Source organism: Diabrotica virgifera, chromosome 4 (assembly GCF_917563875.1).
Source record: "Diabrotica virgifera virgifera chromosome 4, PGI_DIABVI_V3a".
Classification (NCBI taxonomy): domain Eukaryota; kingdom Metazoa; phylum Arthropoda; class Insecta; order Coleoptera; family Chrysomelidae; genus Diabrotica; species Diabrotica virgifera.
The window spans coordinates 241,099,162-241,125,038 of record NC_065446.1 but is presented as its reverse complement, the minus strand read 5'-3'; the positions used below and the strand labels follow the sequence as shown (position 1 = coordinate 241,125,038).

At 33.4% G+C, this 25,877-nt stretch overlaps 1 protein-coding gene across 2 annotated transcripts in view; it reads left to right on the top strand.

The window, feature by feature from the left end:
* Positions 1-11,129, top strand: part of LOC114327538 (DNA helicase MCM8-like) — a 38,791-nt gene extending 27,662 nt beyond the window's left edge. For both annotated transcript variants that reach the window (XM_050648825.1, XM_050648824.1), the window contains 5 exons: positions 465-677; positions 6,090-6,208; positions 6,837-7,056; positions 10,522-10,683; positions 10,805-11,129. In XM_050648825.1, coding sequence (XP_050504782.1) covers positions 465-677; positions 6,090-6,208; positions 6,837-7,056; positions 10,522-10,683; positions 10,805-11,008 — 918 coding nt within the window. In that variant the 3' untranslated portion in view covers positions 11,009-11,129. The remainder of the gene's footprint in view (positions 1-464; positions 678-6,089; positions 6,209-6,836; positions 7,057-10,521; positions 10,684-10,804) is intronic.
* Positions 11,130-25,877: the final 14,748 nt, after the last annotated feature.

The following is a 25,877-nucleotide window of genomic DNA, read 5'->3' as shown; positions in this document are numbered from 1 at the left end:
GGTAGGGTTATGAATTCAGACTTTAACCAATCTTCAGGGATATCACCAGTCGAATAAACATCATTGAAAAGTTTGACTAGTACATATTCCAATATTTTCCTCATTTATGAGCTTTAACATTTATGTAGGTATGTTGTCAGGACCAACGGCTTTCTTGTTTTCAATACCTCAAGAAATGTTACTCAATGTCGTAAACAGCTTTGTACCACGGTTGCAAGAATATTTCCGACAAAATGGAGGCCACATTTCCAATAGCATCTTCAAAAACTGAATATTTCTTCACTTACACATTAATTTCCATCTGTGTAGTATATACGTTTTTTTTTAATTCAATAAAAGATATTTCTTCAGTTTTTGTTTGTTTGAAATCGTATCGTTTCATTGAATCACCCGTTATATTTGAAGAAATAATGGTACATCTAACACCTTTAGCTTTAAGCAAACACGTATTCAAACCTTTTTAGTGCCTTCTCGAAGCCATGGAACAACAAAGTATCAGTATAGCGAAAGGTGGAATGGTTTGTTCAATTCCCACCAGAGCTACAATACTAGCAGCTGCTAATCCTGCAGGGGGACATTACAATAAGGCGAAAACTGTCGCCGAAAATTTAAAAATGAGTTCACCGATGTTGTCTAGGTTCGACCTAATTTTTATTTTGCTGGATAAAGCAAATGAGGTAAGTCTTATTTAACATCCCAATATATTTACAATCTGTATTACCTACAGTAGGAAAAATGAAAGAATACCAATGCGTCATCGATGATATGCATACGAATCAAATCAAAAATTTCTAGTCAAAACAACGTCTAAACTAAATTAATACTGTAAAAAAACGGATGTGACTACTACCCCACCGTACGATTTTTAGCTACGTAAATGTGTCAAAAATTTTTTGTGATGTTATTCTTTTTCTAATACCTATATATTTATTGGTAATAAATGTTACTTTTACTACCGTAATTAATTATTTGATATAGATTAATAATACAAAAATAATGAGTAAGCAAATATAGTATTATGAATTTTTCCATGTTATAGTTTCCGGAAGTAAATAGTAACAGGAATTTAAAAAATATCGTTTATGTCAGCTGCATTAAGTGACTTAAATGAAAGTAAACTTAATGAATTCAGATCATTTTGGTATCCAGATCATTTCCCAGACATTATCTGCAAATAAATGTACATTCGTAAAAATATAAATAATAATCTGTAATTTTATACACTATGATTGAAAAGTCAGAGTAATATGTACACGTTTGACAAACTCATAGACAGAAGTTAATCATATTGACAGATGATTACTAACAAATTTTATTGACTTATTTTAATTAAATAAATACCAAACCAAAAATACAATATGGGAGACCGATCCTGCATCGATAACTATAATGTTGTATTCAATGTGGGCTCCGAATATTTTTAATATTAACAAAGATTAATATAAGTTATAAATTGTGAATCTCAGTGATATATTGAAATAAACTGCAAGTGTATAAACATAATATCCAGTAAAATTAGCATTAAAGTCACAAATTGCAATTATTTGTTATTGTTGTCAATACACAAATCCAGTTTTACCAGCAGAATAACCGCTTTTAGTAAAGACCGATATACCTGTTTTAGCAGGTGTACAGGGTCGGACTTACTTTTCACTTAACGTTTATCGAAATGAATTCAAACATGGAATCCCACAACAGTTCTACAATACAAGACCATCAAAGTCAAATAAACGCATACTCTTTGTACAGTCACACTCTTTGGCAGCGTCGAGAGTGCAATTTCCTTTTAAAGTCCCAAGCAATTATCTTTAGTCCCTTAGAAAACACCAAACTTCAAGACTACCTTCTCCCACTTGGAAATATAATTCAACCGAAAAATATAATCTTCTCTTCTAGATTATCTAATAATCGCATATGTATGTATTTATCCAATAAACAAATAGTGGATGATTTTATGAATAATCATGGTCAAATAGAAATACAAGGTGAAATTGTCAGAGCAAGAAGGTTAGTTACACCAGCGGAAGGACTTGTGCTCTCCGGCGTATGTCCTTCAATACCGCACGACTTGCTAATCAATGAGTTACAAAAAATCGGCATAGTTCCTGTCTCCCCCATGACATTCCTCAAAATTAGTGCTTCTATGCCTGAGTTCAATCACATCCTTAGTTTTCGAAGACAAATCTATATCAGTCCTCACAGTCTAACACTACCAGAGTCATTTACTCTTGTTTTTGACAACACGATATATAGAATATTCATCTCTCAAGACAGTTTAGTTTGCTTTAGATGCAAGAAGCCAGGTCACATTGCATCACAGTGCTCCGAGTCACTAGCTCAACTAAACCCCAACCAAAACAATGAAGCATCGGTATCCAGCGCAACAAATATATCTTTGCAAGCACCCAATGATACAAACCCTTCTCAGTGTGAACAAATGTCTATTTCCAATGTCTCGGAGATACCGAACAAAGAAGATGCATCAAATAAGGACAGTCACATAATTAATCAACCAAAACGTAACTTTGATGAAATTATTTCACCTGAAGCAGATCCATCTTCAAAAGAATGTAACATCTTTCCACCACCTAAAGTCCAAGCAAAATCTAAAAAAGCTAAAATTAGTTCAGCAAGCACTTCTGAATGCTCATTTTCTCCCTTACTTGACCCTGCTAAAAACTTCATAGAAAATCACCCTATACCTTTCCCTCTAAACTTTGATCAACTTAACATGCTCCTAATGAATATCACGGGATCAAACAGATCCTATAACCACAATTCAAGAATATACCACAGACCTATCAGCTTTGTCCCATATGCTCAGTCTAGTTTACCCCCATTTAAAGTAAAGATCCATAAAACGATAATTCACGTCCATAAAGAAAAAAATTCATCGTTATCTTGGCAGTGAGGCGTCAGACTGGGAAAGTGACACATCTCAATTAAGCCAACATTAAGATTCAAGTTTCTACTTCAAAAGAATATTGATGGAATTTTTCATCGCCTTGTTGTGCTCCTACATCTTTCTCTGAATTCCAGCATCTATACTGCAGAGCTCTTTGGTTTGTTTAAAGCCATCAAACTAAATATGTATATATTAAAAACCTCCCTTGTTTCCCAGTCCTTTCCGACTCTCTTAGCGCAGTCAAAGCTATGCAAAATATATATCATAAACACCCCATTGAGAAAAGAACCAAGGCCGAACTAATGGAAGCTCAAGAAAGTTTCAGAAGAATCGTCTTCCTGTGGATACCATCCCACATAGGCATTGAAGGAAATATGAACAAGCAGATATTAGTGCGCGTAACGCTATCACTAATGATGCATCAGAAAGAGAGTGTCGGAGTGTCGCTAGTGATCTAAAAGTTCATTCCAAAAATAAAGTGTTAGTGCTTGGTATCCAATTATTGCTCCAAAGGTTTAATTGTATACAAATTGTAATTCATTTTTACCAATTTTTGATTTAATATTGTTACACATGTTACAGAAATCTCGCTAATAACCTTCGGGTGGATGCGACTTTGTCTTTTTAAATAATAAAAAAAAATACAATATAATATCAAAATAGATTTTAAAAGAACTGAGTTTATTCAAGTAAATACGACTGATTATTAAAATTTATAAACTCTACCGAACCTAATCCAGTTCACTGTCAAAGTGACAGAAATTGAATCTGTCAGATTATAGTTGACCAGCACGATTACTCGAATAGTAGTTTATACAATCATTATCTCTACTGTTGTTGAATGTTTTTCTAAGAATGACATTAGAAGTACAGAAATAGTCAAGTGTGAGTTTAAATTTTCTACTAAATTAATATAACTACGTTGAACAATTGTATCGCCGTCTCACTCTGTCAATTATAAATATGTAACTGCGTATGTCTTGGATAACGTTTTTGCTTAGTAGACAACACTTAATAATCCATCTCTCTCGTTTGTTATTTATAGAAAAAGGCAGCAAATCCAAAATATGTGCTTGATATGATCGTCCATGGGTATTCTTTCATTTTTCCGACTGTATTGACAATTTCCTGTGTATTTTTGGCACGGGAACATTACATATGTCTTAGAGTTTGGTTGGGCTTCTGCGACTAGTTTATAGTTAATACATCGGATGAGGTCTTTCTTTTGAATCTTCGTCCGATTGGTTGTGCCATTAAGTTTTGAGCTAGATTAGTGGGGTGGTCTGTTAGTCTCTGTTCATATCGTTGGCAGAGTTTGGTGACTTCTTCCTTGACAGTTGTCATTTTGGGGACTCATGCGATCGTCTAGTTAGCAATATACCATGGAGCATTAGTTATCATTGAGACGCTTATGAATGGAACCTTTCTAGAATGTCAATACTGGATCTATAGGTCGTCCCAAATCCTTTTTTCAGTGCGTCACAGATTATCCAATTCTCTCTAACGCACTACAGTTGGAAGTGACAGAAAAGAACGTATCTCTGTGATTATTATACATTGAATTTAGAACATTATTTATTCCTTGACGGGTATTTGCCTATTAAAACGGATATATACTTATAGATGTTTAATTGGTTGGCGATTACAATACTCTAAAACTCTAAATAGATAACCAATCAATGAGGCTAGTAAAGATAATTTGACACAAAAATAATCGATCATAATAATATGGTAAAATGGCAATTGTAATTTCTAGGTTAGTATTTTTCAGCGACGTAAATATAAAATATTTTATGTTATTGGTATATTCGGACTTTGTATAGTGAAATTTGATTTTATATTTACATATTTTTACATTAAAATATTTTAAATATTACTATTTTGATAAATATTTGTATAAATATTGATGTTTATATAAATATAAATATTCTGACAATGGTCAGTTTTAACTAAAATGTCATGTAATGATTTGCGACATTCTTAAAATCCCATATGGCGTTAAAATTAATGACGCACTGAAAAAAGGGTTTGTGATCCACTATAGCTGCTTTTCCCCATAGTTGAATTCCAGAACTCCAAATGGATTTTAGAGTAACTTTATATGTCAAAATTTTGACGCCGATTGACAGTTTTGAATTCCGACCTATTAACAATTATATTATAGTTTGCTGAGTTTAAAGCCCAACTGCTTTGGCTTGGTAAAGATGTTGTAAAGGATTTATATTAGCATCTAAAAAATAAGATTAGATTTAATTTTTAAAAGTCTTAAGCAAATATTATTGACATGCATTGTTTGGATTTCGTAAATGGGTGACATTGGTTTTGTAGTCTAGGCCACGCATTTTGAAAACACCGAAGTCAGCAATTATACTGCTATTAGTAATTCACGGTCACATTCAAGTATGGTCAATCATAACAAACAATTGGGATTTATTTATAGTTACGTAGAAAGTAAAGAAAGAGTTTATTCATTATTCAGAAACCGACGTGGTTAGAGTAGAGACGTTATCCATCCATTCACCAACTAGTTACTGTCGTGCATGGTGACTTAAATAAGTATATTCCGCTAATTAGTGTTTCAACTTAATCAACCCCATCATCGGGGGTTGCAACCCCCCTTACCACCATAATGTTTTTTCTTCATGTAAGCATGCGATAAAAATACATTCATAAGTATTTATTGTCTTCTTTCTGTGGCAGAGGTTGACCGTTTAACGATACCAGAAGACAGTGCTACGGCTGGGTTTTCGTGAGAACGGATTACTGCCGTCATTTGCATAACTTGTTGTGGTTTTGAGTGATGTAGGTAACTACGCAGTAAATATCAGGTACAACACTGGACCGAAGACACTGACTTGAGGTTAGCCTTAATTGAGTAAAGTCTGTTATAGTCATCAGATGTTTTACAAGGTAATGGCGGTCTTGAAAGTAGGACCTTAGAATTTGGAAGTAATTGTTGGGAAGGGAATTTTTGATTTTGTATAAACGGTCGGGTTGTTACAAAAAAGGTCGTTTAAAACAAAACTGCTCATTTAAAAAACTGGTCGTTTAACATTGTGTTGTATTAGAAAATTTTGAGAGGAGAAAGACTCAGTTAGACATTAAAGTTTTACACATTTCAAAAGTACAGTGTTTATGTATGTCGCAAAGATAATCAATAAATATTTATATTCTTTAAATTTAGGAAGTAGACTGGTTACTCTCAAAGCACGTTTTGGATATTCATTCGGAGAAGAGCCAAAGGGATAGGAACCAAAATAATTCTTCATTTATGCAAGATGTTTCAGCAGACCAGACTTTGAGGTACGAATAGTAATAAAGCAATTGAAAACAAAAGCTTATTTTATCCCAATTTTTTTAATTTTTCGTTTTTTGACTATAACTCAAAAAGTATGCACTTTTAGTAAATATTTTATTCAAGCTTTTTTGCAGGGAATTAAATCTCCTATAGAAATGACCTTTAAACTCCAAATTATTTTTTTTTTCAACAAAATTTTTGACTAACTTCTTTCTGAGCATACTTATTAGATATAAGCATGCCGAGTATCCTCCCATCGCGATAAGTTTTGCTTTCTTTCTCCACACATGTTAAACTAGCAATTACACAAGTCATGTTCGTCTTATAGTTATCCTTAGATTTAAGTAGTTTCTCGAGATACTTTAAAACTTAAAAGAGAAATGGCGATAGGGGCTTGTTTAGTCGAGTATTCAAGGCAAAAGTATAAAAACATCGAGGTAGGAGGTCAGTGAATACTATTTTTGTCCAAATATTATATTACCTAATTATGACAATCGAATAGAGACTATATTCCCAGTTTTAAAACCAACCTGTCATCTATGTAATATCACTATGTGAATGCAATTTTTTAGCTGAAATTTATTTTCTTTTTCTTATTTTTCTAAAATAATGAACAATTTGAATACTTTTTAGAGATCGTCTCAAGATGGACAGTTCTCAAGTGGATCTCGTGCCACACAGTTTGTTTAGGAAGTACATAGCCTATGCTCAAAAATACGTCAAACCCCAACTTTCGGAGGACGCCAAAACTGTCATAAAACAGTTCTACCTGTTACTGCGCAAACAATTTCAAACTGGAGATTGTACTCCTGTAACAACGCGACAAGCTAATTCTCTTATTCGTCTGACTCAGGTGAGTGTGTCTATTCACAATGTTATACGACGCCTATAGGTATCTAAAATTTATCTAAAAGTACCTGATAATAATTTTTGTCAATAAAATTTGAAAAATGGACTTCAGTTTTTTGTCATCATCATCAGCCCGTTTTAAGTCCACTGTAGGAAATAGGTCTCCCCCGTTCATATCCAAACTGCACGGTTTTGTGCAGTATGGAAGAGTTCGTCATCTTTCGCAGATCATCTTGCCATCGAGTGGGTGGTCCTCCTCTATTTCGTTTATCTTTTCTTGAATGTTCTCCATTCTGTTAACGTGCGTCTCCACCTTCCATTCCTTATCCTTGTCACGTGACCAGTCAGTGTTTCAGTACCGTAGGCCATTACTGGAAGAACACACTGATCGAATAGTTTTCGCTTCAGATTAATTGGTATATTGGCTGCGTTTAAATACGTTTTTAAACGCTCCATGTCGTTGCCTATTCTAATTTCGTGTCCAAGGTATATGTATTTATCAAAAAGTTCTACTTCGTTTTTCTTCTACATTTTTAAATTAAAAAAAAAACAGTAAAATCCTTTATAAAAGGTATATATTTAAAATCCCTAAAAAGGGCTACATCCAATCACATAACTAGTTTTCGACTGGTTTACCAGTCATCATCAGTGCTTACGTGAAGTTTACATGCTAACCGTGAGCGGCCGTGGGTAACGGCATAAACGCTGGCCTCATACGCCAGTAGACGTGGGTTCGATCCCTGCCAAAGACAAACCATTTTCATTTCCAATAATGACACGAGCCGTCTCACCGTGCCTCGGAGAGTACGTTAAGCCGTCGGTCCCCCTGGGCTAGTGTACATCGACACTAGTTACTTGAAACAGGGTTAAAGATGTAATTGGCGCTGGAACTATCCGAAAGGATCTCCCCGGCAAAAATGCCATACGATATTATTATTATTACATGCTAACCATCATCATCATCATCATCAGTAGCTCGACAACCCTTTTTGGGTCCTGGCTTGTTCTACGATTTTCCGCCATTCTGTTCTGTTCCTTGCTTTGTTCTTCCAGTGGGTAATCTCAAGTGTTTTCAGATCTTGTTCCACTTGTTCCATGTATCTAAGTTTGGGCTCTTCCCTTTGACCTTCTCCCTACTGGTGTTTGCTTCATTATATGTTTTGGTGTTTCGGTCTCCAACATTCGTTCAACATGGCCCATCCAGCGCAGACGTCCGATCTTTATGGATGTTATGACGTCGGGTTCGTTGTATACATACTGCATATAGTTCAGAATTATATCTTCTGCGCCATACGTCATTTTCTTTCACCGCCTTATATATGTGTCTAAGGATTTTTCGTTCAAACGTACTTAATAAGTTCTCATCGCTTTTCGACAGTATCCATGTCTCTGATCCATATATAAGGACCGGTTTTATCAGGGTTTTGTATATTTTGCATTTGGTTTTTCTCTTGATGTTGTTAGATCTTAGATGTTTAATGAGTCCATTATAATATGTTTTATTAGCAATATGTATTCTTCTCTTAACTTCTTCGCTGACATTGTTATCTGCGGTAACTAGTGAACCTAGATATGTAAAAAATTTTACGCTTTCGATGTTATAGTCTCCTATTGTCAGATTCTGTAGGTTTCTTTGGCCTGTCGATTTGCTGGCCTTCATGTATTTGGTTTTTATTTCATTAATATTTAGGCCACTGTTTTGTGCCGCTCTTTCTATCGCATTAAATGCTTCTATCATTTCTCTTTTGCTTCTAGCTATGATATCAACATCATCTGCAAATGCCAATATTTGTACACTTTTTGTTATTATTGTTCCTCTGGTGTTGACTTTTGACTCTCTAATTATTTTCTCTAATGAGATGTTGAATAGAATACAGGATAGGGCATCTCCCTGTCGTAGGCCCGTTCTAACATGGCTTGTATCTGTTAGTGCGTTTTGAATTCGAACCCTGCTTTGTACTTTAAGTGTTTCTTTTACTATATCAATGAGATGAGTTGGAATATTAAACTCTTTCAGGGCGTTGATCAGAAATTCTCGATGGATACTATCATAGGCACTCTCAAAGTCAATGAAGAGATGATGTGTTTCTATATTAAATTCACTAGTCGTTTTCAAGATTTGTCTCAAAACGAAAATCTGATCTATTGTGGACTTCTGCCTGCAGAAACCACGTTGATATCCCCAAACTATTTGTTCCGCATATGGTCTCAATCGCTCATACACAATATTTGACAGTATTTTATATGCCACAGTCAGTAGCGTTATTACCCGGTAGTTTTTACATTGAAGCTGATCTCCCTTTTTATGTAGTGGAATGATTACTCCGGTATTCCAGTCTTGTGGCAGTTGTTTATTATTCCATATGTTCACTATAAGTTCGTGTATCGCATTCAATAATAGGGAGTCTCCGCCTTTTTTTATTAATTCTGCGGTAATGTTGTCCTTTCCAGGTGACTTGTTGTTTTTCAGTCTGGTAACTGCTTCTTGCATTTCAGCTACTGAAGGGGGGTTGTTTCTCTGGTATCCGTTTGATCCAGTATAATTCCATCGTATAGTGGATCGCCGTTTTGTTCAAACTTTTCTTTGAAGAATTCAGTCCATCTTTGTAGTATTTCACTCTGTTGAGTTACTATATCTCCTTCATTGTCTCTGCACATCATTGTTCTTGGTTTAAATTATTTTCTGCTTTTGTTAAGTTTTTGGTAGAATTTTCTGGTTTCTGTTGGTTTATTTAATTCTTCAATTTCTTGGAATTTCTATATTCCTTTTCTGCCTGTCTTGTTCTATGTCGTTGGTGTAGTCGTTGATATGCATTATTTTTTCTCTCTGTTATGTTACGACACTCTTCATCGAACCACTTTCCTTCAGTTGATTTGACCTTTTTTTGTAGACCCAAGGTCTCTTTGGCAGCGTCTTGTATGATGTTTTTATACGCTTCCCATTCTGTTTATATCCTCGTGCTTTTGTCTGTTTTCTAGCCTTCCTTTTATATATTCTTTGTATTTGGCCCTTTTGCTGTTGTCTGCTAAGTTTTTTATTTCATATTTTTCAATTTTGGATCCCTTTTCTTTTTTAATGTTTGAGATTCTGGCTCTTATTCTACTTTCCACTAGGTAGTGATCTGAGTCTTCATTTGCCCCTCGTCTGCTGCATACGTTTATATGCTAACCACCAAGATATAATATAACAAAAAGATGAGGGTCAAAGCCCTGTATAAGTAATCCGTTAAGGAAACATCGATTGAAATTGCTAACTTAAGCTTGGATGTTTGAAATATTTTTACTAATATGCCCCAAGTAACATCTGAGCTGTGATTTGACTTATTCACATGGTGGAAGTGTGGCAGCAAGTCACTTGCTGCCACAATTGTGTCTTTTTTGTGTTTAGGGACAGTCCGTTTTCTTAGCTGACTTCTACCACCCTGTCAAAGAATACTTACGTAACATTAATTCGTCAACATATTTTCAGGCCAGAGCCAAAGCAGAACTTAGGGAAGTAGCAACGAAACAAGATGCTCTAGATGTTGTTGAAATCATGAAATGGAGCTTAAATGACATCTTCAGCGATGAAGCTGGCGTTTTGGACAAAACGAGGTCACAAAACGGAACCGGTACAAGTACCAAGGCACAGGTAAGCGTAGTGATTCCTTTGGTTGCCAAAAGACTGGTGTGTTGGAATTGTTGACAATAGGTCGATTAATTTTTACTTTCAAACGTGTTCTACGATCTCATAATACTCTTTTTTTTTATAGATAACTAGACTTTTGAGGCTAGTCCAACGAGTATCGGATGTAGAAACCAGGTCGCTGTTTCATACGAACGAGTTGAAGCAACTGAGCGAACAAGCCGGTATTGCTAGAGACAAATTTTTCACTGTCTTGGATAATTTGAATCTACAGGGTTATTTACTAAAGAAAGGCCAAGGAAGATATCAATTGGTGACAGCTGACGTGTAAATTTAAATAGAGTGTAGTGGATGTTTTATATTTTTTACTAAGACTGATATTGTTTATTGAAGTTTGATACATTTTACAATTTATATGTTAATAAAGTATTTATTAAATATTCCAAACATTTTTCCGTTGAGTAGTGGCAACAAGAGTCTTCTATCCCCATCGTTTCTTGCTTTTGATGCATGTCATACCTGCAAATATGTTTTCCAATGCATCTTCTGCAAGCCATACTGCCGTGCTAGTCCTAGAAGCGAGGGCAATGGAACTATTGGTAGTAGAAGGCCGAAGAACAAATAAAGACAAACCTCTGGTGAGAAAATCCCTACAAGAAGCAGTTCAATGGAGATGGCAAGCTAGCAATATTTAGAATCTAACAATAAAACACTGAAAACTTCTGTTTTCTATACTTCCACAAAATTTATTACAACTATGTGACTGCAGTTGTTTCGGCAGAGTGCCTTTCTCAAGTGATTTAGATTACTATGGGTTTGTCTTTTTAAAGTCTAACTGAAGAGGTTGAGGAATGGGGAGCTGTTTGTCTCGAGTTGGTCATTCAGAATTATACCTGTATTTTTCAATTTATTAATTTCCATAGATTCTAATAAAGATAGCTTAAGAGCAAACAGTAGCGATCAACAGGTAGCAAAAACGTGTTCCAAGATTGCGGCTGTAATTATGAATATTTTTTCGAGATATTTGGCACACGTATTCGTAATATAATAAAGAATGGCGGTACAGAGCCCAATTTGAAAAATATATTAGTATGTGGAAATTACTCTGTAATTAAATACAATATTAAAAAAACGAGCCTGTACGGCCATTAAGAACAAAAAAATACACTTTCTTCAAATAAACTTTTTTATCCGATGCCTAGGTTTTGTGTCATTTTGGAACTGCTAATTAGCAGACTACTAATCGGATAAAAAAGTTTATTTGAAGAAAGTGTATTTTTTTGTTCTTAATGGCGGTACAGGCTCGTTTTTTTAATATTGTATTTAATTGCAGAGTAATTTCCACATAATATATTTTTCAAATTTAGCTCTTTACCGCCATTCTCTATTATATTACGAATACGTGTGCCAAATATCTCGAAAAAATATTCAAAATTACAGCCGCAATCTTGGAACGCGTTTTTGCTACCTGTTGATCGCTACTGTTCCCTCTTAAGGCCTTTATTTTGAATATGCAGAATTTGAAACTGTTCATTAAAGGAGGTGGGGGAATTATATTTTTGATTATTTTTTTTTATTGGCTCATTCGATTGTAACTATTTTCAAGAGTATACCATTAAAATGTCAAGTTAATCTGAGCAAAATTGACGGAGATATGGATATGTACAAAAATTTTCTTAGTATTATTGACAAAACTACATTTTTTTTAAACGCGTTTTCTGAAAACATGTTTATTTGAGGCGGTGTACATCATAACTCAAAAAGTAATGCACCGATCTTTCTGAAATTTTGCACACTTCTTGTTTAGATATTTTACTAGGTAGTGACGTCGCTTTTGCGTTTTTGCTTCTTTTAACAATTTTTTTGTTTATATTACCATTTTTCTCTTTACCAAACACACTTTTTTTTATTTTTTCACTTTAAAGTTATACCATGAATTTAAAAATCAATATAATCATAAAAACCCGACGTCACTACCTCAAGAAACTCTTAAACTAAAATAATATTTGTGGTTTATATGTTTCAAATGACGCGTCTACCTGACGCAGAATCGTCTACTTAAAAATGACGCCACTGCTTCATTTTTTAATATTTTTCAATAAAAATTTAACTGAATAATCTTCAAGTGTTGTTCTTTAAGATATCCTTTTACCCATTTAATTTAACCCCACCACTTTCAAGAAAAACGTTTTAAAATTATGCAAAAAACGCAGAATTAACTATAACCCCCCCCCTTAAAAGAATGATTATGATCTAGAAGGTGAAATGCGTATGTAGACGTCTGTTTTTCTATTGTTGAAAGCCCTTTTGTTTTCTGCTATCCGTTTGTCAAAGGTTCTGCCAGTGGAGATACGTGGATGATATACTATTATACTTTACAGGAACTAACAGGCAACTTGACCAATTTCTATCATACATTAATTCACTTCATAGTAATATTAAGTTTACAATAGAAACAGAACAGAATAAGTCCATAAACTTTCTAGATGTAACAATTACCAGACTACACAACAAACATGAGTTCTCCGTATATCGTAAACCTACCCATACTGACACAACTATACACAATTCATCATCCCATCCTACACAACACAAATTAGCAGCCTACATAGACTGACAGAAATTCCCATGTCAAAAAATAACTTCGAGATAGAACTGAACATCATTAAACAAATATCAGTAAACAATGGCTATAACAAACAAACAATTAACAAAATTTTAAACCAAAAACTCCATAAGAAAGCCCTGAAATTAGTCTATCCACCACCATAGAAAGAACCCAGTACCTTCTGCTCTATCACATATACTGGCAAGATAACAACAAAAATGCCAGATACATAAAAAAGAAAGGAATAACACCAGCTTTCAGAACTAACAATAACTTAAGCAAATATATTAATAACAATAAGAGCCGAAAGAGAAAACAACTACAGAGCAGTGTTTACAAACTAACCTGTGGTGACTGTCCGAAAATTTACATCGGTAAAACTGGCAGAACCTTTGACAAACGGATAGCAGAACACAAAAGGACTTTCAACAATAGAAAAACAGACACTTCTACATACGCACTTCACATTCTAGATCATAATCATTCTTTTAATGAACGGTTTCAAATTCTGCATATTCTAAATAAAGGCCTTAAGCTATCTTTATTAGAATCTATGGAAATTAATAAATTGAAAAATACAGAAATAATTCTGAATGAACAACTCGAGACAAACAGCTCCCCACTCCTCAACCTCTTCAGTTAAAGACTTTAAAAAGGCAAACCCATAGTAATCTAAATCACTTGACAAAGGCACTCTGCCGAAACAGCTGTAGTCACATAGTTGTAATAAATTTTGTGGACGTATAGAAAACAAACGTTTTCAGTGTTTTATTGTTAGATAAAATGAACTTCATCAAGTAACGGTCGAATCCATCAATAAATTTAGAATGTCGCCAAGTCCTGACATACCAATAAAAATCAGGTACTACAATGGTATATCTTTCCTATACTGTTGTACGGAGTTGAGTCGTGGACTCTCACAGACGCCACCTGCAATAAAATTGAGGATTTCGAAATGTGGCTTTATCGTCGAATCCTGAAGATATCTTATACCGACCACGTTACTAATCAGGGTGTTCTGTTGAGAATGCAAAAAGAAAATGAGCTATTAACAACAATAAAAACAGCCAAAATTGAATTTCTCGGTCACATCATGAGGAACAGTGAGAGATATGGACTGATGCAACTAATCTTTCAGGAAAAAGTAGAAGGAAAACGAGGACCAGGAAGGTGGAGGATTTTCTGGCTGAGGAATCTACGTACGTGGTTCAACACAACAACCACAAATCTTTTCAAAGTAAAGATTGCCATGATGGTCGTCAACATCCGAAACAAGGCACTACAAGAAGAACGTTCTTACAAGGACTCAAGGAATGATGAGGATAACAATTAAGAGAAATCAACAAATAAATACTTAAATAACATCTTTATTCTACTTTACAATAAATATTGACCACTTTTTTAACATATTGACGTATTAACTTACATACTAAGTTTTAAAACAATAAAATACAAAAGATTTAGATTAAGGACTAGAAAACGATAATACGTAACATTTAGATTCTGGTGTCGTATAAAATATTTTTGAAATACATTCTTTTTTTGAAATATCTTAAAATGTTCGCTAAAATTGGCATTTTGACTACTTTACTTAAATAAGAGATAAATTGTTAAAATATACGGTAATATATAGCACCTCACTAGAAAAGATAAGCTAATCATCAGTTCTTTAAAACGATATAACTAATGTACACCAGATTTCTCAAACTTTATTCGATTGGAAACTCCTTTTGACAAAATCATTACTTTGCGTCCCCTTTGTCTTGTCTTATCACCCACAACACAGTTCTTGTGTGGAATGAACACATAGTTCGCCATTATATAAGATTGCCCAATCAAGGAGATCTACTATACCGTTTCAGGTTTGGTACATATGTTTAAAGATTGTCTCAGGTTTAATAGAGACACATGTTTTTGCTTGCCATCTATGACCAAGTAACACAATAGGGAACTTGCACTAAAAAATTCTTTTGCATAAAATTGTTAATTTATGTTTTAAAATGTTATATTAAAAATATTACGTCTTAACAATGAATAGTGTACGTACAACATCTAATCAAAGTTTCGTGCCTAAAATTTCCGTTTTAAACAACTTCAAAAGCGAGACCTGAGGTCTGACGTCACAGGCCACTCGTATCGTTTGCCCGTTCGGGGTGGGCCATTGCATTTAATGCAGTTTGCCCATAGATAAATAATATAGTTGAAATATCTTGTTTTACTCGGTGGCAAAAATGATTTATTCTGTGACAGGCAAAATATTAACATTTTATCTCTGTTGACATGTATCAAAAAGTTCTTTTTTATGAAATTACTTTTGTCGTTTCTTGTGTTGAAGAACAAAAAAGAAACAAGTAATTTAAAAATAAACAAAACTTTTAGTAATAAAAGTAAGAGTAACTAAAAAGTATTGGTGCTACTATAGTATGCGGTCTACAGTCGGGTTTCTACTATAGCTTGCGGTCTACCGAGAGATGCGGTGTAAATATAAGCCGAGATGATAAAGATATTAACTTGTAAAATTACAATAATGATTCTTCTTATTTATGCGTATTATTAACTTTGCAAAGAAGGATTTTGTTGGCTATGTACACGTTCTATCGGTACGTCTGCTAATCACCATAATCTTTTCTCAGAAGGCTTTGAACACAATAATGAAAGGCTCCAGTAGGTACTAATAAACATTCCAATAAAATATAATCTTTATTATAATGCAAATTACACCGTAATCTTTTCCAGGATATACGAAATCCTTCGATTAGAGGTAGGTAGATCAAACCCACGGGGTAAACCGTATACTATAATATAATGGTACCAAACTATTGTTATAAACGGTTTAAACATGCTTATTAATAACTCTTACTTATTTGCCTTGACACCTCGCATTTCTCCAATAGAATAGCTTTTACTACTTTTTATAAAAGTTGCCACGATGAAGACATCAACGGTAGGTAAGTAAAACGCATATTATGCGTTTTAAACTCTTTACAAAGTAGCACTCAACTTTATCAATTTCAGTTTAAAAGTAAGCTGATTCGGGAACTACTTATTACAATATATAAGATGAACATAAATAATACCTAGGAATTTTCCATTAAAGACGATTAAAATGTAATATACCCGTGATACCTACCCTAATCGCGTTGTTTCAGACTAGCTAGCCCGGTTGACGGTGGCCAGTGACATCGAACCAATAGAAGGACGTTCAAGAGCCTCCTAAGATATTTGAATTTTATAGCATTTTCAAAGCGTCGTAATTAGTGCACGGGTTAAAAATATTTGTTTTTTTTTCGTATGCAAGCGTTTTAAAATCATGTTACCTTATGTTTTTTAATATTATTTTAATATTTAAAAATTTATGCAAGTTCCCTATTGTTTCTTGTTACGTTTTCTTTCCATATTTAACCAAGAGGAGGCGCTACATTAGTGCCTAGATTTTTCTGGAATTGTGAATGCGATAAAAAAGTCGTCTTATCTTCCGAATCTATCAACAAGACGTTAGTTACACTAATTTTTGGCCAATTTTGGAGAACACAATAATAAATTGTTTTAATTATATTTAGAAACATTTGTCACCATATTTGTTTTGAGTTGGTTTACTTTGCTTTTATTTAAATACATAGAATAAAAAAGTATCCCACACACAATTAATTTATCTACTGCTATTCCATATCAAAAGCTTTGTATGTGATGCTATCTGCAGCCATCACTTCCTCGCTCTTTCTCTCTCTTTCCCCCTCTCTCGTTCTCTCTTATGCTGCCGTTGCATGAATTTTTCCGTATATTATAAGCTGCTAGAACATATTTTGGACCTCTTATTACCTGACCTAGATCATCATCATCACTATCATCAGATTGATGGATAAGTAAGATGACGTGACCTAGGACCTAGATATTCAGCCGTGTGATGGATGACCGAAGTTATCGTTAACGTAAAGTTATCCTGTAGTTATGTTATAATCCTCGAGATGGTGTGATGTATCATGTTTAACTTAACTATTTGCGTTATTTCTTGACAGTTCTTAAGTTATCTGATATATCAACTGTCACTTTATAACGCGACGTTAAACCTCAAGTTATGACTCTGTAGTTATGTAAGGTTAGGTTCATCTTTTGACTTGTTTTTAGACAGAAATCAAGTGAATTTAGAAGCTAATAATTTAATAATTAAGAATAGAAGGGTAATACAATTTTAAAAATTATACAAAAATCAAATCGAGAGATATAAGTTGAAATTTTATTTTAAGTACCTACTGAGCTTTCTATCCAGAGTTGCCAGATGATATTTTATATATCCCCCACTTAGAAACTGAAATTCCCTCAAATTGAAGTTCAAATACCCCAAATTTAAATTTTTGTCGCATTTTAATAAATCAGTAGTCAAATGAAGAGAACAGTAAACCAAAATTATACTACTTATCAACGAGGACCCTGGAAATAATTCATAGCTCCTATCGTCTTCGATTATATGGGAGTATAATACACAGTTCTATGTACATTCGCAAATTTAATTTACCATGACCCCTTAAAATCCTCCATAATTTTAATCCCCCAAAAAATCCCATACAATTTCTGCTTAGATAAATTTCAATAGACGCTTTCAAATTACCCCAAAATTATGGGAAAATACACCAATTTGGCAACCCCGTTTCTATCTACTGTTTGAAACACCACCGAACCTAAACAGCTGTTTGCTATTCGGTGATCGGAGGTGGCCGACGACGGGTTTTACTTTTACGGTCATCTACCCATCTTGTAGCATGTTCCGATCAATCTCTCGCTCTCACTCCAACTTTTTTCTAATTTTCTAACATAACGTTGATGAAATAAATATCTCATAACTCTGACCGATACATCACACCGAATTTTACCTAAATAGTTATGGGCATCGTTATTCCTGAGAGTTATCTTAACTTTAACTCAAACGCTAAAGTTAACTTCGGTCATCCATCTATCCATCACACGGCTGATTGTCGTTAAAATATTCTCATATATGTAATAATCCTTATATTGCAAGCCAAAGAAATAGGGCCGCACAAAAATGAAAAAATATGGTATGATATGCAAACCTTTTCAGTATTTTGACACTTTTTTTTATAAAACTCGATAACATCTTATAAATTTACTCACTGGAGATTCATTTAACAAAATTTTTAATATTTTTTGCCCAGATCAATAAAATGGTTATTCCATAACATATATTATAACCTGACATTGACTAACTATACAATTTTCCTACTTCTATTTCATTTAGTACGTTTATTTCAATTTGTAATTGAAAATTACAAAAGTTTCACAAATATGATGACAAATGTTTGTTAATAAATTATATGGTATTATATCCCCATGGTCAAAAATGCTCAGTTTTTAGTTATTTATTAATTCGTTTTGTGTGTGACAATTTACCAGTGAGGTTTCTCATTAATGTTGACCAAAGCCAGTTGATCAAGGCGCATAATACGACTGAAAAATATAGAAAGAGTGAAGAAAAAGTGAAGAGAGATAGACTGTAGGTATATATCCATTTAGATATATACAGAATACTTATTGGGACCGTGGAAGTTCGGCAAAGCGACCCCTATTTCTACGCTCTGTACTTTTATTCGCACTTTTAATTATATTGGCCAATTATATTAGCCCTGGTTAATGGATAATTGTCAAGGCCATAGTCCAAAAAAATAGTAAGAAGAAAAAATAAGATTCAGGTTATGTTATGAAAACGTGAACAATTGTATGTAGTAAATAAAATTAGTTATTAAAATGCAGTACTTCACTCAAAATACAATTAATTAAATTTACCTTTATATAATAATTGCATATCATATCAATATTGTGGAGTAATATATAATTTTCTGCTTCAATGACAGAAGGTATGAAATATACGTCAATCTGACAATTTCAATTGACAATATGAATTATTTAAGATAGTTGCAATATTTCTCCGCTATTCGCGCACGGTCGTTTCTCGTTTCCCTTCCAAGTACTTGCACACCGCGAATAGTATTTTGTATTTTTTTTTGTCTTTCAGGTGATTGTATCCAGTGTCATTTATTTCCTGTCATTCGTTACTTCAAAAAAAAGCTCGAACTTTTTAACTTCTTGGTCCAGAAAGAGCTGTCCGTTCGAGTTGGTGCTCTGCTTCTTCTTCTTTCCTTGTTGTAGTTCCATATCATTTTATCTCTAGCATTCTTATCTAATTTCCTTCCATTTTTGTATTGACAGGTCTCATTTTCTTCCTTGTTACTATCATTTCCTTATCCCATCTATCATTTTATATCTCTAAAGCCAATATTCAGTGTATTGAAGCTAGCCCGAATACTCACTTGAGATTTAGTGTCTCTCTACCCATTTGATTTGTTCTTCTGAGCTACGCCAATCTTCATTTTTGTCTTAAATCTCTTCTCTTCTATTTTCCCCCTATTTCGTCAGTTCTTTTTCTTCAAAAAACTCAATACCCAGAGTATAGAGGTTTCATTGGTAGACTGTATATTAGAAAAAGTGAAGAGAGATAGACCGTATATGTAATCGGGCAGAAGGTACTTGGTTACAGGCAAGCTATCAACCACAATAACGAAACACATAAAAAAGAAAGGAATAACACCAGCTTCCAGAACAACCAACAACTTAAGCAAATATATTAAAAACAACAAGAGCAAAAAAAAAAGTATTTACAAAGTGGTGTATACAAACGTGCATGTGTTGACTGTCCAAAAATTTACATCGGTCAAACTTTAATAAACGTATATCAGAACACAAAAAGGCATTCAATAATAAAAACAGATTAGATGTATGTACTTCACCTTCTAGATCATAATCATTCTTTTAATGACCAATTTCAAATTATACATATTCAAAATAAAAGCCTTAAGCTATCTTTATTAGAATCTATGAAAATTAATCAATTTAAAAATACAGATATAATTCTGAATGACCAACTTAAGACAAACAGCTCTCTTCTCCTCAACTTATTCCATTAAGACTATAAAGTGTATACGCATAGTAAAAATACATCACTTCTTGAGAAGGCACTGTGCTGAAACGGCTGTAGTGATTATAAATTGCAATCAGTTTTGTGTAAGTGTAGCAAACAAAAGTTTTTAATGTTTTATTCTGAGATAAAATTAACATAAACTTACGTGCATAGAAATCGGCCCACTTAAAAATTTGGTCATTTTTGATGTCTCATATTTCCTAAACCTGTTGGCCGATTTAAGTGATTTTTTGAACATTTTATAGCCTGATTCTTTAACAATACCACTGTAATAATATTGTTGCTAAACAGGTAAATTTTCACTGTATACCGGGTGTACCAACCAAGCTGTGTTCTTTTCTCAAAGTTCGCATCACCCTGTGGAATATTCTAGCATTTATAAAATACTGAAATTAAAACTTAACTATAGCCTCAGGTTTTCTTAACATTCTGTTTTTTTATTCATTCGTTTATGTTGGATAATAAAAAAGTTAGGTATTTTCACAACTAGACATGTTCTTCATCAATACACGGTGTGTCTAAATAAGTGCGACAAACTTTAAGGGGTAATTCTGCATGAAAAAATAATGACAGATTACTTTATAAACGTATGTCCGCAAATGTTTCGTTTCCGACATACAGGATGTTGAATTTTTTTCTGACGATTTAATTTATTGCTACCTTCGAGAAAAAAACACAGTTTGATTGGTACACCCGGTATACAATGAAAATTTACCTGTTTAGCAACAATATTATTAAAGTGATATTGTTAAAGAATCAGGCTATAACATATTCAAAAAATCACTTTAAGCGACCAACAGGTTTAGGAAATATGATACATCAAAATTGACCAAATTTTTAAGTGGGCCGATTTCTATGCACGTAAGTTTACATCAAGTAGGATGGCACAGATAAAGAAAAAGTAAGTCTCAGTGAAATGAAAATAAGAACTAACCATCGAATGGTCTATCCCAGCAACGGCACGACCCAACAAAGTCAACTAACAATAGTATGTAGTATGAGTAGTATCACATAAAATACAAAGAGTAAGTAGGTAAGACATTTTTAAAAGAAAAATTCTAGGGAACATCTTTGAATCGATAAAGGAAAATGATATATTTTATGGAAGTACAGATGCAAATATAAAGTTTTACCCTTTACCAACGGTTACCAAAAAGTACCCTAGACAACAAAATGCAGGCAGAAAACCAAAGAAAGGACAGAATAAATAGGAGATTTAAGTGAACGTTGCTACGCAAAACCAGAGAAATGTCAAAAGTTGAGGGACGGGCTGACAATGTTCGAGTTGGAAATTACAAGCTACCAAGGCCCAAATTTGGCTGTAACCCCCTTGGAAAACGAAGAAGCTAGCAATCTAGTTAATAAAAAATACTTTAAAATTAGAATCTTCAAAAATGAAGTAATATCAAGAAGAAAATTGCTATTTCAGCAACTGTCAGGATAATTTGTACCTGGCAAACGCTGCCAAAGTTTGCTGCAATATTTTTAACCATGAGTTTACAAAAGAAAGTTTTGATTTATGTTGTAGCTTTTTGTTAGTAGTCTAAATATAACATCCATTATATCAACATTTTTATATAATTAAAAGGTTTGACAGACAAAACAGTTCTGTTAAAAACAATCCTAAGTAGAATTCTTAATCTCGTTTTGAAAACGAAGGTAAAAATATATTGTTTTATCTTTGAGCTACGAGAAAATTGGACAGACGTATACGTATAGAGAAAATTCATTTACAAAAGTTTAGTTAGTGATTTCAATAAGAAAAGCTGTATCATTTTTGACGAACAAGATTTAAGGGGACTTTTACTTTCTGAATAAAAAAAAAAGATTTTTGTTTTTTTAAGTAAACACATTCTTTAATATATATTACTGACCTGTGCTTACGGCACTTATGAATAGTTCGACCGATGCGAGCCCAAACCATTCCCGCAGATTTTGGAGCTACCAGTGTCTTTTCCTACCTGGCCCTTGCTTGCTGTCTATTTTACGTGTGTACTATTGAAATTAATATCGAAAATTATTGTTTTGAAAATCAGAAAAATGCCTGAATCTGGTGGTCATTTAAAAGGCTGTCAAAGTAAGGGGACGCATCAAAATAAACATAATATTAAATGATAATTTAAAGGTAATATGTTTACTGTAAAAAAAGAGAATGTGTGTGTACTTTGTACGCACGTAAGAAGTTATACTGCTATTATATAATTTCAACGAAATAAATATACTTAACAGTTACAATACCAAAAATTAACAATAATTACCAAAAATTAACCAAAACTTAACAATACCAAAAAAAATGAATATGAATCATCCGGGATTTGAACCCGCGATCTCTCGATCTCTGGTCCAATGCTATACCAACCGAGCTATCAAGCCCCGAGCTATTGACGTGTCGGATATAATTATACATCACGGTGACAAATAAGTGAAGTATAAAAATAGATATTTTATTATCTTACGCCCGAGGAAGACAAATCCAAAGACACAAAAATTATAATAAATAATACATTTACTAAGAACACTAATATATTCTTTTAATGACTTATTTGCGCTGATACATACATAATTTGAAAGATTAGCAACGAACTACATACTGTCTGTCTGAGCATGCGCCAGGGAATTATAAAATTTCACCCTCGATTGTAAAGAAGTATAACTTCAAAAATCTGAATTACCCAGTTCTTCGGCAAACAAATTAAAATCTAGTGATGCATTGCATGCACCTTAAGAGAATAAAAATTAGATAAATAGCAATGAGTTGGTCAGAAAATACCATATTGGTCATATTGCTCAAGGCGATAGGAGGAGCAGTGAGGCATCAAAAGAGGCAGAATTATAAAAAAAGCTTTGACCGACCATTTACAACTTTTACCGGACTGTGAGGGCACCCAATATACACCAGGAATCGCCGATTAGAGAAAAAAATATAATCATTTTATTCGATAAACTTATATTAAAAATATTTAAAACGCGTTTTTCTCTAAATCACATTTTTCAAAACTTTGACTCGTTTTTCTCAAAATTTATTACACCAATATCAGTAAATCAAAATTTTTTTGATAGTTTATATATACGACTATTAAAGTATTAAATCCTCTAAATAGTTAAAAAAAACACCTTTTTAGTACAGAAGTAAATTCACCCTCAAAATAGACGCATTTTCGAACAATTCGTCAAAAATGATATAGCTTTCTCCAATCGTTAAAAATACTTAAAAGAAACACTAATTTAGTCTTAGATTGTAGTCATAGGTTGGTTCCACAATGGTAGGTAATATTAAATATGAAATAATAGCTTTTTAATACCACTGTTCTAGATAACCAACCAGTTTTTAGGATATGAGAAAAAACGATGTATAAGCTACTAAACTGACCGGCTAAGACTGCTATCGGCGAAGAAATCTAATTTATGCTCCCTGTAAATCAAATATCAAGAAATATAAATATATGGTGTTTGTCGTATATCAATCGTCTTTGCAGCCGATTGCAGTTCCTTTCAATTTAAGCGTTATCATTACTCTACACAAGTTTCGAAGTATTTAACTCTCATCAGAAGCACTTGTGAGAGCTTAAACTGAAATGTTATGAATTATTTGGCCGTCATAGTAACATAAAAGGCCTAAGTACACTAGTAGCGACCTCTATATGAAGCAACGAGAAGTCTAGAGACTTCTCTCTTGATGGAGAATTAGATAAACTGAAAATCCAAGGTTAGTGGAAGCTATTGGACAATATTGAATAGGATATTGTCGGAATAAAAGGTTATTCCTAACAGTCCAAAAGCTTTCAGCAAGCTTGGATTTGCAGTTCACGCAATTCGTCATCGAAAGAGAAGTCTTATGACTTATCGTTGATTCGTATGCTGATTATATTATCAAACCTTCTTATTCTTCTTGACTGGCTTTACAACTGGGGGGTGAGTTCGCCGCATCCACTATAGTCCTCTATCATTATTGGTCAAATTATATTAAGAATCAAATAGAAAGAGTAATACAACGTAAAATGTAGTCAATTTAAGAGGTGAAAATCGGTAAATGTATAAATCAAACAAATATTTAAAATTGTTTCAATTCACCTTATATTTCTTGATATAATCATTCTGTGTACTTATCGAAACCGTTTTCCACATAAATTCATGGTGAATCTCTTATAAATCAATCAACACTTTTGGACCAAAAGACAATAATAATAATTAATATTTATTTATTATTACGCTAATTTACCAAAGAAAATATATAAAAAGTAAAATATGTATAAAACTAAAAAACAGTGCTTCTGGGTCCATTTTTGATGAAGCATTACTATCCGAAACTGAAGGAATAATAATTACCGGATGAACTATTAACAACATAAGATATGCAGATGACATCGTGATTACGGCAAGCTCTGCTGAACAACTCCCAACTACTACTAAACAAGACAGCAGAAAGTAGTTTCTGTGAAAAATAAGGACTAAAAATGAATACAAAACAGACTAGGAGATGCTTAGAATAGCATGGACACGAATGAGAAATTGACAGAGGATACAACATAATAAACACAATAAAAATAAATAAGTTACAATATCTAGGACACATAATGAGGAGACAGCGATATGAAATACTAAAATTGATAATAAGAGGGGATAGATAAGAAGCGGAAGGAGTGTGGGAAGAAGGAGAGTATGGTTGAACAATAAAAAGAAACTGGTTTAAACGCAGTTCAATAAAATTCTTCAGAGCAGCAGTAGATAAAATAAAGATAGAGATGATGAATGATATCCAACCTCCCCTTTGGAGACGGCACTTAAGAAGAAATGGACAAAATGTATCTATTGGAAATTTCTGGAAAAACTATCTGGTGAAAATTATTAACGACAATGATCCAAAAACATTTTTAACTCTGATAAAATTTTATGGATTTATTTTTTAAATGTTCTCCAGACAATTTTTCCTTTAATACCAAAATGTAGAAATCTTAAATCATTTGAGGCCATGAGAGCCAGAGTGGCCTAACTGATTTTAACATTACTTTATACTCCATAAGGAAAAATTTTCCTGCAGCTGGCTGTATACCATTAATTACAAAAATTGAAGAAAAAGATCTTCTGTGTAAAGGGTATATTAGTTTGAAAACCCCAATAAAGGGCTACATTAAAATACAAAACGTTTTCGCTCTAAAGAGAGCATCATCAGTGTTCTAAGCCTAAAATAAGTATAACCATAATTAGTGAAGACAAGAGTAAAAATTTTTTAAAGGATGACCAAGATAAAAAATTAGGTTATACTTACAAGCTCTACATGCTAAGCCACCAAAAATACATGGGTTAAAACCCTTAAAATGCCGACCAAAGATCTTACGTTGGCATATTATTTATTAAACCCTGGCGATGGGTGAAATTTAAAAGGTATACCTCAAGGCACCATATGACTATACCACAAGCATGTGGGAGGTTGAGTTGATTTCTGTGTCTTCACAAAGAGAAAGGTGAAAGCCAACTGATTACAGGTGACAGGTGTGAAAGCGTTTCTGACTAATGACAGTAGAGACAGACAGTGTAACATGAAGTTGTGTGAACTGATATGTAGTTTGGTACACTAGCCAAAAATTTATAAAATTTATTTGTGGT